General features: G+C 45.6%; 1 protein-coding gene across 5 annotated transcripts in view; it reads left to right on the top strand.

Moving 5' to 3' along the window:
- Positions 1-12,739, top strand: part of ppp2r3b (protein phosphatase 2, regulatory subunit B'', beta) — a 67,533-nt gene that overhangs the window by 18,740 nt on the left and 36,054 nt on the right. The window contains exon 1 of one of the 5 annotated variants that reach the window (XM_029659222.2): positions 4,940-5,488. The exons of the other annotated variants lie outside the window; for them this stretch is intronic. Within the exon in view, the coding sequence (XP_029515082.1) occupies positions 5,351-5,488 (138 nt within the window). The 5' untranslated portion in view covers positions 4,940-5,350. Of the gene's footprint in view, positions 1-4,939; positions 5,489-12,739 lie in introns of those variants that run through there. 5 annotated transcript variants of the gene reach the window in all.

Here is a 12,739-nt window from a genome sequence, read left to right as displayed (position 1 = left end):
CCTCCAATTGACTCAAATGATATCAATTAGCCTAACAGAAGCTTCTAAAGCCATGACATTATTTTCAGGAATTTTCCAAACTATTGATATCAACTTAGTGTATGTAAACTTCTGACCCACTGGAATTCTGATACAGTGAAATAATCTGTCTAAACAATTGTTGGAAAAATGACTTGTCATGCACGAAGTAGATGTCCTAACCGACTTTCCAAAACTATAGTTTGTTAACAAGACATTTGTGGAGTGGTTGAAACACTGAGGTTGGAGTCATTTAAAACTTGTTTATGTAAACTTCCGACTTCAACTGTGGGTCCTGGATTGCAGGAAGCTTGGCCCCAGTGATACACTGGGCCTTTCGCACTACCCGCTGTAGCGCCTTATTGTCAGATGCTGAACAGTTGCCATACCAGGCGGTGATGCAACCGGTCAGGATGCTCTCAAATGGTGCAGCTGTAGAACCTTTTGTAAACTGCCTACTACTCAGCCATCTGGGGGGTAATGACAAATCTTTTCAGTCTCCTGAGGGGGGAAAGGTTTTGTCGTGCCCTCTTCACGACTGTCTTGGTATGTTTGGACCATGATTGTTCATTGTTCATTGGACACCAAGGAACTTGAAACTCTCGACCCGCTCCACTACATTAGGTCACCACCAAGTCACAGAAAAACACAGCCATTTTCCCAGCCAAAGAGAGGAGTCCCAAAAAGCAGAAATATAGATCAAATGAATCACTAACCTTTTGATGATCATCAGATGACATTCATAGGACTTCATGTTACATAATACATGTATGTTTTGTTCAATAAAGTGCATATTTATATCCCAAAATCACATTTTACACTGGCGTGTTATGTTCAGTAGTTCCAAAACATGCAGTGATTTTGCAGAGAGCCACATCAATTTATAATAAACATTCATAACATTAATTTATAATAAATACTCATAATAAACATTGATAAAAGAAACAGCTATTACACATGGAACTTTAGGTAAACTTCTCCTTAATGCAACCGCTGTGTCAAATTTCCCCCCCAAAATTTGGAAAAAGCAAACCATGCAATAATCTGAGTACGGTGCTGAGACCAAACAAGCCAAAAAGATATCCCCCATATTGTGCAGTCAACAGAAGTCAGAAATAACATTGTAAATATTCACTTACCTTTGATGATCTTCATCAGAATGCACTCAATGTTTGATTTGTTCGATAAAGTTCATAATTTATGTCCAAATAGCTCCTTTTGTTAGGGCGTTTGGTAAACATCCAAACGCGTGTGCAAGTCCAGCCGAAAGGTTGGATGAAAAGTCCAAAAAGTTATATTACAGGTCGTAGGAACATGTCAAATGAAGTATAGAATCAATATTTAGGATGTTTTAACATAAATCTTCAATGTTCTAACCCGGATAATTCCTTTGTCTGTAGAAAAGCAATGGAACGCAAGCTAACTTTCACATGACCGCGCGTCATGAGCTCATGGCAATCCTGTCAGACACCTGGCTCAATCCCCTCTCATTTGGCCCCACTCCACAGTAGAAGCTTCAAACAAGGTTCTAAAGACTATTGACATCTAGTGGAAACCTTAGGAAGTGCAACATGACCAATATCCCACTGTATCTTTACAAACCTCAAATCCAACCAGGATGTGGGAAATCTTTCTCAGGTTTTCGCCTGCCATATGAGTTCTGTTATACTCAGCCATCATTCAAACAGTTTTAGAAACTTCAGAGTGTTTTCTATCCAAATGTACAAATTATTGTATGCATTTTCTAGCTTTTATGGCTGAGTAGTAGGCAGTTTACTCTGGGCACCTTATTCATCCAAGCTACTCAATACTGCCCCCCAGTCACCAAGAAGTTAACAGGCACCGCATTGATTGTTTGCACTGCAGAACAAGCTAGTTAAACTAGTAATGTCATCAACCATGTGTAGTGAACTAGTGATTATGTTAAGATGAATTGTTTTTTTTATAAGATAAGTTTAATGCTAGCTAGGAACTTACCTTGGCTCCTTGCTGCACTCGGGTAACAGGTGGTCAACCTGCCACGCAGTCTCCTCGTGGAGTGCAATATAATCGGCCATAATTACCGATTGTTATGAAAACATGAAATCGGCCCTAATTAATCGTCCGATCTCTAATTAGGAGTTTACTCGCTCGCCTACGGATTCTCAGAAAGATCCCCGATCTGCGTACCCTTTTCCGGCGTCTTTTCCTCACGCAAAAGGCGTGGATCTGGGCCTGTTCCAGTGAAAGCAGAATATCCTTCTCGTCGGACTTGTTAAAGGAAAAAGTTTCTTCCAGTCCGCGGTGAGTAATTGCTTTTCTGAAAGCAATTATTTTTTCGGTCATAAGAAACCGTAGAAGCAACATTATGTACACAATAAGTTACAAAATAAGTTATGCAAAAAAAAAAAAGAAAGAAGATTGCACAATTGCTTGGGAGAATGTAAAACGTCAGCCATGTTCTTCATCGCCATCTTTTCAAAGGCCTATGGGCTACGTCAAACCCAGAGTTTTTTTTTTTCTTGATCAGGTCATTTGGTCAGGAAAAAAACTAATTTGTGTATCATTAGCTAAATAGGCTAGTTCCAGTCCTTGATGCCCTTGTCTCCAGTTAATCGCCACGATCCATGATGACAGTGTCATTCTAACTACTGCCTTATCACTGTTTTATGCAAGCCAGCTGATCCTGCTCACATCATGTTCCGCTAGCAGGCCCTTCCCTAAGCCCACCATGTATGTCGGTGAAATGGGCCCTATTTTTGTTTTGGGTTCATATGGATTCCCAAATCCCTGTCTCAGCCATAAGATTGGCGAGGACAGAGCTGGAGCTTGCTCGATTCCATTTATAGGCTACTCTGCTATTGTTTGGTATTGACTTTCTCCCGCTGTTGGGTCAGAGGGGTCACTTGCTCACTCTCGCTCGTTCTCTCTCTCATGCTCGCTGTCGCTCTGTCTCGCACGCTCTCGCTCACTCTCACCATAATCTCTAACATTACGCAACAAGCTCTCACTGAGAGCATGGTATACTGTTTCCTGTTCATATTTAGAGCCTTCAGATTAGACACGTTGATGGGTGGACTCACTGTAAGAATGTGTTTATTTAGTACCATGCCTACTTTTGTCTCTCTATGCAATAGTTTTTATTTAATTGAAATGTTTTTTGCGTCTTCATCTTTTGGCAACCAGGGTAGGCTATAGCCTTTCAACAGCAGAGCAGACAAAAGCCCAAGGCTGAATTGGTGAATGGTGCCATTGTTAAGTAGTTTTGGCCTCTGTGTGCGTGTGTGTGAGAGAGTGGCACTGTTGGCACTGACAGCTGTCCTCTCCAGTGAAGTCCCATCTGATTCTCCCAGTCAGTCCAGTAGTACTCAGCACCAGAGCTCACTGGTACTACAGTGAGACTCTCTCTCTCTCTCTCCCTCCCTCTCTGTGTTCCATTTTCCAAAGAGAGGCTGTGTCCTAAAGTGTGAACGAACAGATCGTTATCACAGAATAATAACACTGTTTAGGAAACAACTTCAGATTATGGCTCTTGCTAATGCTGACAGAATATATATATATATATGTAAACAGTTTCATGTGCTCAGTTTGTTTGAGTCCTCGTGTTTTTCTTTCGTGTTTGTCGAGCTGACGAGCGTAGAGGGACAACAAAAGGCAGATGGCGTGAAAAGGCTTCACAAATGGCTTATCAAACTGGTGCCGTATCCTGCTATTGGGGGACAACAGGATCTAGGTTTGTGCTGAAACCAGTGGAAGAATGTGGACTCTGTGATCCCGTCATCTAAAAATACTTATCATTTTAGCCCGGCTGTGTTTTCTATTCACACCCTGCATTTTTACACACCACAACACACACACACACACACACACACACACACACACACACACACACACACACACACACACACAGAGCTCAAGTCATTTTCAGCCTAATTAGATTTGTTTGAGAGAACAACTGGCGTTTTATAAAAACATCTCTCCTCTTGAACGCACCCCTCCTCCACGCCTAGGCTGCCTAGTGCCGTTGGATCAGCACGTTTATGGGGAATTGATGTAATTGCTGTCAGTCCAGGACAGGAGGCGGATGTTTGCGCAAGCACTAAAGATACATACATACTTGTTTCTCCAGATCTGGTGTCTTGGGTTGCCCAAACAGTGCTCGCTGGTGCTTTTAATAGGCAGAGACTGGTTCGGCCATCATTCTTTGAAATTCAACACTTCCCCTTCCATACCGCCGGCTAGGGCCCGTCAACTATAATAAGACGTGGAATGGATGGCAGCCCAAGCCTGTGAAGGGAAGGGAAGGCAAGGCAAAACAAAGGAAGACCATACGACGTGATGCACAGAGGAAAACTGAGGCTTTTCTTTTCCCACTTTTTGTGAGTTGTCACAAGTTTTGATGGCTTCTCCTATCATCCTCATCGGCTCAAGTCTACACATTCATCCCTCAGCAAAAGGTGTGCCCTGCCTACATATATTTTGAATTTGGTTAAATATACCTTTTCAATATGACGGAGGCCCACTAATGAATCTGGCTGCTGCCACAGAACCTAGTATCTCATTCTGAGTGGACTCTTTGAATTCCCAACAAAATAGGAGGAAGAACTGACGGTGACTTTTGCATTTCGAAGCTCTTGCCCTGAAGAAATGTTTGGTACTTCCAACTACCAGCTGGATTGTGGTCATAAAGGGTCTCGGGGAACCGTTAGATAATATGGTTGCTGTGCTGTTAGGAAGCTGGTAAGCAGGGGGTCATCTTGGCATTTGGCTGGCATTCCCAAGTTAGCGGGCCCTCAACAACAGCAGGTCTGTCTCTTTACATAACCTTCTATGAGAGCTGAGGAATGCAAACTGGAAAGGGCATATCCACACCTCTCTCTCTCTCACACACACACACAGAGTCCTTATCTCCATAGTGGCTGCTGGTAGGCTGGGGCTCCCTGACCCTAGCAGTCAGTCCCTGTCGTGTTTGGTGTGTGTGTGTGTGTGTGTGTAGGACAGGAGACAGACGGGCAGAGTTTTGAGGCTCGTGACACTGCAGCAGCTGCTGCCCAGCATTAAGAAGTTCTCGCTCTGTTAAAGGACAGTCACAGGGACAGAGGAGCGCTACCACTACTTCCACTGCCTACTGTTACGCTGACTTCAAGAGGCTCTCCCAGGACAAGGACAGTGGACACGCACTGAGTGTATGTTTGAGTAATTAGCCTAACTACTGCTAGCACTACTACTCCCACTACTACTCTTGCGATTTCTACTATTGGGACAATCCATAGGAAGATAATCCCATTGGATCAGAGAGTGTGGATCTGTGTGTGCGTTTGTGCGGAGGCATCCTGTCCTGTCTGGCGCGAGGATGAGGATGAAGGAGCTGTCGTTGCGTCAGGACCCTGACCTGAGGAAGGAGCTGGCTCTGCTGGCCCGCGGATGTGACTTCGTTCTGCCATCACGCTTCAAGAAGAGGCTCCGAGCCTTCCACGCTGAGCAAGGACAGGCAGGTGGTCCACTCCCAATACATGACTGTGTTTTCATCCTCTAGTGTTTGTCTGTATGAATGATTGTTTCGGCTAAGCCTTCCAGCAAGGACAGATCTGCGGTCCTACTGTAGCCTATGAGGTGGCAGTCTGAGTCCATCGATCTACTATGTCCATCAGCAGTAGGCAAACTGAAGAATGTAAAAGCTTTCCAAAAGGACAGGTCCTATACTATAGCAGTCTAGGACAAACATTACTGGCTGTGACATGATTTGTGGCTTATAACAAGGACATGCATGTTGTCCATCCATGTTGTCTGTTGCGGTCTGTTACTCTTGGGGTTAGATACATTTTGGATTGTGGCAAAGGAAGACTGGGTTAGGGGCTGGAAATGAATGTTTATTTTGTTCAGTAGGTCATGGTTGGATTCCAATGTCACGCATACCACTTAGCATGCTCCAATACATAGCTTTATTATAGGATGGTACGCTAGTATGGATATTGGAACAGAGGCCATGTCACATTTTTATGGCTTTACTCCCATGTCTCACAAACTCTGATTTGTAGATGCATTGTGGGTAATGTAGTTGATGTAGCCAGCAGTAGCTGTGCTTGTAGTTGGAGGTGTGAACATTTAAATATTTTAATGATATTGAGACATTAACATTAAGAATAAATATATATTCCACAAAATGTAAAAACACAGTGCAGTTATCAAAACTACCACTAACAGGTCCCGATCATAAAGGGGAAAAATAATGCAACAATGCTGCAATGTTAGTAGAAGATATGCATCTTTCTAATTATTTGCCATGGATATAAAGCGCTCCGCACGCCATCGTTAAGTTGGAAAAATGGCAGAGAAAGGCAAGCCACCGCAGCGAACAGCCTGCTCTGCTGCCCTGTGTTTTTTTTAAATAGATGACCTAACTTTACAAAGTAACGATTGGTGTGTTGGAAACATGCTGAAGTATGGACTGACTGCTGGGAACATGCCTACAAGCTGTCAAACTATTGTAAATAAGTGACAAGCTACACAGTGTTTATCACTGCAGTGCCCAACATCCTTAGCTAGCTAGAATTCTATCCCTGTGTTTGTCAGTGAAGCTAGCTAGCAGCAGGCAGGCTACCACAAGCTAAATCAGCTGATGGAATCACTGGGGACCGATATACTTGCACATTTTTTTGTGCAGGAGTAAAGATGTTTTGTTTTTACAACTTTCTCACTGCTGATCAGAGTATGCACACAACGGAACACAACAGCAAGTGGCCACTCGATAAAGGGCTTTAGGGACTGTTTGGTTTGAGATTCAGCCTATGACTGTGTTTAGTTAGAATTTCATTGCTCCTTAGCGTTCATACGCAATAGGACCATATTCTGAATTGTGGAATTTTATAAATTTTTCTCACACAAAAAAATACAAAAATAAATGACAGTTTTAACATGAAGTAAAATTGTAAATTTGTCACATCCCTAATTGTAGTCATTCCAGTAGGTCTGTTTTTTGTTTTTTTTATATATAAAAAAAAAAACTTTATTTAACTAGGCAAGTCAGTTGAGAACAAATTCTTATTTTCAATGACTGCCTAGGAACAGCGGGTTAACTGCCTGTTCAGGGGCAGAACGACAGATTTGTACCTTGTCAGCTCAAGGATTTGAACTTGCAACCTTCCGGTTACTAGTCCAACGCTCTAACCACTAGGCTACCCTGTGTGTAAATGGCTTCCAGTTAGATCTTAGGCAACCTGTCTATACTATGGCACAGGTGAGCCATAATTTGCTAAACTTAGGCCAGGCTGTGTTATCTTGCTTAAACTGATAGTTTGAGATTTTGGCAATTAACGCTAGCTGATCTCTTCGTCATTGCGCTAGTTAGCAATTACTCTCGAACTATCCATTTCAACCAAGAAATCCCACACAGAGAAACAACATGTTTTCTAAGGGGGACCTGGCCCAAGAAGACCGATCCAAAGCTTTGTCACAGTTTGGTTTTAGGCTGTTTTTAAGGATACTGTTGTTGTGGTTGTAAATGTTCTCCCAGGACACGATCAACTTAAATTCAGGTTAGGGGTGAGCCCCAAGTTGAGGTGCCCTTGTGCACTGTGTTTAGTTTGACCGACCATGCAGTTCTTGTGAATGTGTGGAATATTGCAAGGATTAGCGGTTGTGCTTAGGGGAGCGCTGCTGGTGGAGAGAGAGTGGTGTGTGTGTGTGTGTGGGGGGGGGGGGGGGGGGGGGTTGGACAGTTGAGTGGGGCAGCAGGAGTAATCTGTCCTTTTATAGCCATAGCTGACACCCGCGCGCAGAGGGGAGCAAGGGAAGATCAACAGCATTTATCTATGTCTGCTCTGAGCAGAATACCACTTGACAGAATGCCACAGAATATTTCCAAACAGACAACACTGCGCACGCCGTACAAGGACTCATGTAGATAGACATTTAGACTTCTAGATCACTGCTCTCTTGGTCATCTGTATGAATTAGGATAACTGACTTTGACAATAAGGCATGTTGTTACAGAGCCATGTGTAGGGTGAGTTAAAGGCCACTGACTGGAGATTGGGGAAAACAGAATACAACAAAACACACACATTTTTGTTTTAGGAGCACCAAACATGATTTGTTTTCAGGCATGGACACAGCTCATTTAAAGGACGAGCAGATCGATCCAGAGGTTAGATTCTTGAGTCATGTAAATGGTGTCTGGGAATGATGTACATTTTGACATTTATGTCATTTTAGCAGACAGATCGATGGCCGTCTGCACTTATCTGCCTGATAACACTCATGGGATAGCTAAAAAGAAGCCCAGCTACAATATGCTGTCCTAAGTTAACATTAGAAAATATTACCAAGGTGACATCGTCCACTGAATCACATTTTCACCCTCAAGAGTCAGTTAATTTACCAAAAACTACTGTATAAACCTGTAGCTAATATTGTCATTTTTTTTCATGAGCAAGTCTTCACTATCTAATTCTACATCTAGGTGTTTTGTGGTGGCAGAATAAGTTTATGAAATGTGCATGAAAATTTGCTGGCTGAACCCGTCTCCAGTCAATCCAAATGAAAGGAAAGGCAGGGATGCTAACACCAGTTCACACACTCCATGCTAAATATTCCCTCTAGCTAACTAGTTCTAACAAAAACATGAAAAAGAAGCTGATCTTCAACACTGGAGCGAGCGGTCGCATCTGCACTCAGTCCGCAGGTAGTATTACATTTCATTACATTTCATTATAGTACAACGGTTTGATTTGTCTAATCTTAGCAATTTCTTCTTAGCTAGCTACATAGCCGTCTTTGTATCATAGATAATTGCGTAATTATTGTATTTCGTCGTCCTAACGCAGTCTACACTGCCCTGCAGCTAGCCAGCTAGCTAACGTCCACCGTTAGCTAGTCCACCGTCTACCGATTAGCAGCACAACTATTACACTCAACTGAACGACTTGATCAGTGTAGTGTTAGCTAGCTACATAGTTGTCTTTGCTGTCTTCGTATCCAAGATAATTGTGTAGTTTAGAGTGTGTAGTCTTAGAGTGATTATCTTAATTTACCGAGGTTAGCTAGCCAGCTATTTGTCGTCCTTAACGTAGGAGACACTGCTAGCTAGCCAACGTCTACCGAACAGAACTTCCGCACTCAACAATCCGGTCGCATTTCGCTTCGCTCCACAGGTAGTATCACATTTTTCATTTCATTTCATTACAGTACAACGGCTTGATTTGTTTGATCGTAGCTAGCTACATAGCTAGCTACATAGCCGTCTTTGTATCAAAGATAATTGTGTAGTCTAGAGCGATTTCCTAGGTTAGCTAGCCAGCTATTGTCGTTCTTTTAACGCAACGTAACGTAATCAACACTGCTAGCTAGCCAGCTAGCCCCGAATAGCAGCACAGTAGAAACTATTACACTCAACGGAACGACTTGATTAGTGTAGTGTCAACAACGCAGCCACTGCCAGCTAGCCTACATAGTCAACAACGCAGCCTCTGCCAGCTAGCCTACTTCAGCAGTACTGTATCATTTTAATCATTTTAGTCAATAAGATTCTTGCTACGTAAGCTTAACTTTCTGAACACTCGAGACGTGTAGTCCACTTGTCATTCCAATCTCCTTTGCATTAGCGTAGCCTCTTGTGTAGCCTGTCAACTATGTGTCTGTCTATCCCTGTTCTCTCCTCTCTGCACAGACCATACAAACGCTCCACACCGCGTGGCCGCGGCCACCTAATCTGGTGGTCCCAGCGCGCACGACCCACGTGGAGTTCCAGGTCTCCGGTAGCCTCTGGAACTGCCGATCTGCGGCCAACAAGGCAGAGTTCATCTCAGCCTATGCCTCCCTCCAGTCCCTCGACTTCTTGGCACTGACGGAAACATGGATCACCACAGACAACACTGCTACTCCTACTGCTCTCTCTTCGTCTGCCCACGTGTTCTCGCACACCCCGAGAGCTTCTGGTCAGCGGGTGGTGGCACCGGGATCCTCATCTCTCCCAAGTGGTCATTTCTCTTTCTCCCCTTACCCATCTGTCTATCGCCTCCTTTGAATTCCATGCTGTCACAGTTACCAGCCCTTTCAAGCTTAACATCCTTATCATTTATCGCCCTCCAGGTTCCCTCGGAGAGTTCATCAATGAGCTTGATGCCTTGATAAGCTCCTTTCCTGAGGACGGCTCACCTCTCACAGTTCTGGGCGACTTTAACCTCCCCACGTCTACCTTTGACTCATTCCTCTCTGCCTCCTTCTTTCCACTCCTCTCCTCTTTTGACCTCACCCTCTCACCTTCCCCCTACTCACAAGGCAGGAAATACGCTCGACCTCATCTTTACTAGATGCTGTTCTTCCACTAACCTCATTGCAACTCCCCTCCAAGTCTCCGACCACTACCTTGTATCCTTTTCCTCTCGCTCTCATCCAACACTTCCCACACTGCCCCTACTCGGATGGTATCGCGCCGTCCCAACCTTCGCTTTCTCTCCCCCGCTACTCTCTCCTCTTCCATCCTATCATCTCTTCCCTCTGCTCAAACCTTCTCCAACCTATCTCCTGATTCTGCCTCCTCAACCCTCCTCTCCTCCCTTTCTGCATCCTTTGACTCTCTATGTCCCCTATCCTCCAGGCCGGCTCGGTCCTCCCCTCCCGCTCCGTGGCTCGACGACTCATTGCGAGCTCACAGAACAGGGCTCCGGGCAGCCGAGCGGAAATGGAGGAAAACTCGCTCCCTGCGGACCTGACATCCTTTCACTCCCTCCTCTCTACATTTTCCTCTTCTCTCTCTGCTGCTAAAGCCACTTTCTACCACTCTAAATTCCAAGCATCTGCCTCTAACCCTAGGAAGCTCTTTGCAACCTTCTCCTCCCTCCTGAATCATCCTCCCCCCTCCTCCCTCTCTGCAGATGACTTCGTCAACCATTTTGAAAAGAAGGTCGACGACATCCGATCCTCGTTTGCTAAGTCAAACGACACCGCTGGTTCTGCTCACACTGCCCTACCCTGTGCTCTGACCTCTCTCTCCCCTCTCTCCAGATGAAATCTCGCGTCTTGTGACAGCCGGCCGCCCAACAACCTGCCCGCTTGACCCTATCCCCTCCTCTCTTCTCCAGACCATTTCCGGAGACCTTCTCCTTACCTCACCTCGCTCATCAACTCATCCCTGACCGCTGGCTACGTCCCTTCCGTCTTCAAGAGAGCGAGAGTTGCACCCCTTCTGAAAAAACCTACACTCGATCCCTCCGATGTCAACAACTACAGACCAGTATCCCTTCTTTCTTTTCTCTCAAACTCTTGAACGTGCCGTCCTTGGCCAGCTCTCCCGCTATCTCTCTCAGAATGACCTTCTTGATCCAAATCAGTCAGGTTTCAAGACTAGTCATTCAACTGAGACTGCTCTTCTCTGTATCACGGAGGCGCTCCGCACTGCTAAAGCTAACTCTCTCTCCTCTGCTCTCATCCTTCTAGACCTATCGGCTGCCTTCGTGTGAACTGTGAACCATCAGATCCTCCTCTCCACCCTCTCCGAGTTGGGCATCTCCGGCGCGGCCCACGCTTGGATTGCGTCCTACCTGACAGGTCGCTCCTACCAGGTGGCGTGGCGAGAATCCGTCTCCACACCACGTGCTCTCACCACTGGTGTCCCCCAGGGCTCTGTTCTAGGCCCTCTCCTATTCTCGCTATACACCAAGTCACTTGGCTCTGTCATAACCTCACATGGTCTCTCCTATCATTGCTATGCAGACGACACACAATTAATCTTCTCCTTTCCCCCTTCTGATGACCAGGTGGCGAATCGCATCTCTGCATGTCTGGCAGACATATCAGTGTGGATGACGGATCACCACCTCAAGCTGAACCTCGGCAAGACGGAGCTGCTCTTCCTCCCGGGAAGGACTGCCCGTTCCATGATCTCGCCATCACGGTTGACAACTCCATTGTGTCCTCCTCCCAGAGCGCTAAGAACCTTGGCGTGATCCTGGACAACACCCTGTCGTTCTCAACTAACATCAAGGCGGTGGCCCGTTCCTGTAGGTTCATGCTCTACAACATCCGCAGAGTACGACCCTGCCTCACACAGGAAGCGGCGCAGGTCCTAATCCAGGCACTTGTCATCTCCCGTCTGGATTACTGCAACTCGCTGTTGGCTGGGCTCCCTGCCTGTGCCATTAAACCCCTACAACTCATCCAGAACGCCGCAGCCCGTCTGGTGTTCAACCTTCCCAAGTTCTCTCACGTCACCCCGCTCCTCCGCTCTCTCCACTGGCTTCCAGTTGAAGCTCGCATCCGCTACAAGACCATGGTGCTTGCCTACGGAGCTGTGAGGGGAACGGCACCTCAGTACCTCCAGGCTCTGATCAGGCCCTACACCCAAACAAGGGCACTGCGTTCATCCACCTCTGGCCTGCTCGCCTCCCTACCACTGAGGAAGTACAGTTCCCGCTCAGCCCAGTCAAAACTGTTCGCTGCTCTGGCCCCCCAATGGGGGAACAAACTCCCTCACGACGCCAGGACAGCGGAGTCAATCACCACCTTCCGGAGACACCTGAAACCCCACCTCTTTAAGGAATACCTAGGATAGGATAAAGTAATCCCTCTCACCCCCCCCCCCTTAAAAGATTTAGATGCACTACTGTTCCACTGGATGTCATAAGGTGAATGCACCAATTTGTAAGTCGCTCTGGATAAGAGCGTCTGCTAAATGACTTAAATGTAATGATGTAAATGTAGTTCTAACTAATGCACAAATGAGTTTTCATGTGAATAGTGCACT

Source organism: Oncorhynchus nerka, linkage group LG1 (genome assembly GCF_034236695.1).
Source record: "Oncorhynchus nerka isolate Pitt River linkage group LG1, Oner_Uvic_2.0, whole genome shotgun sequence".
In the NCBI taxonomy this organism is placed as follows: Eukaryota; Metazoa; Chordata; class Actinopteri; order Salmoniformes; family Salmonidae; genus Oncorhynchus; species Oncorhynchus nerka.
The sequence above is the reverse complement of the archived record's forward strand: the minus strand, read 5'-3'. Positions and strand labels throughout refer to the sequence as shown.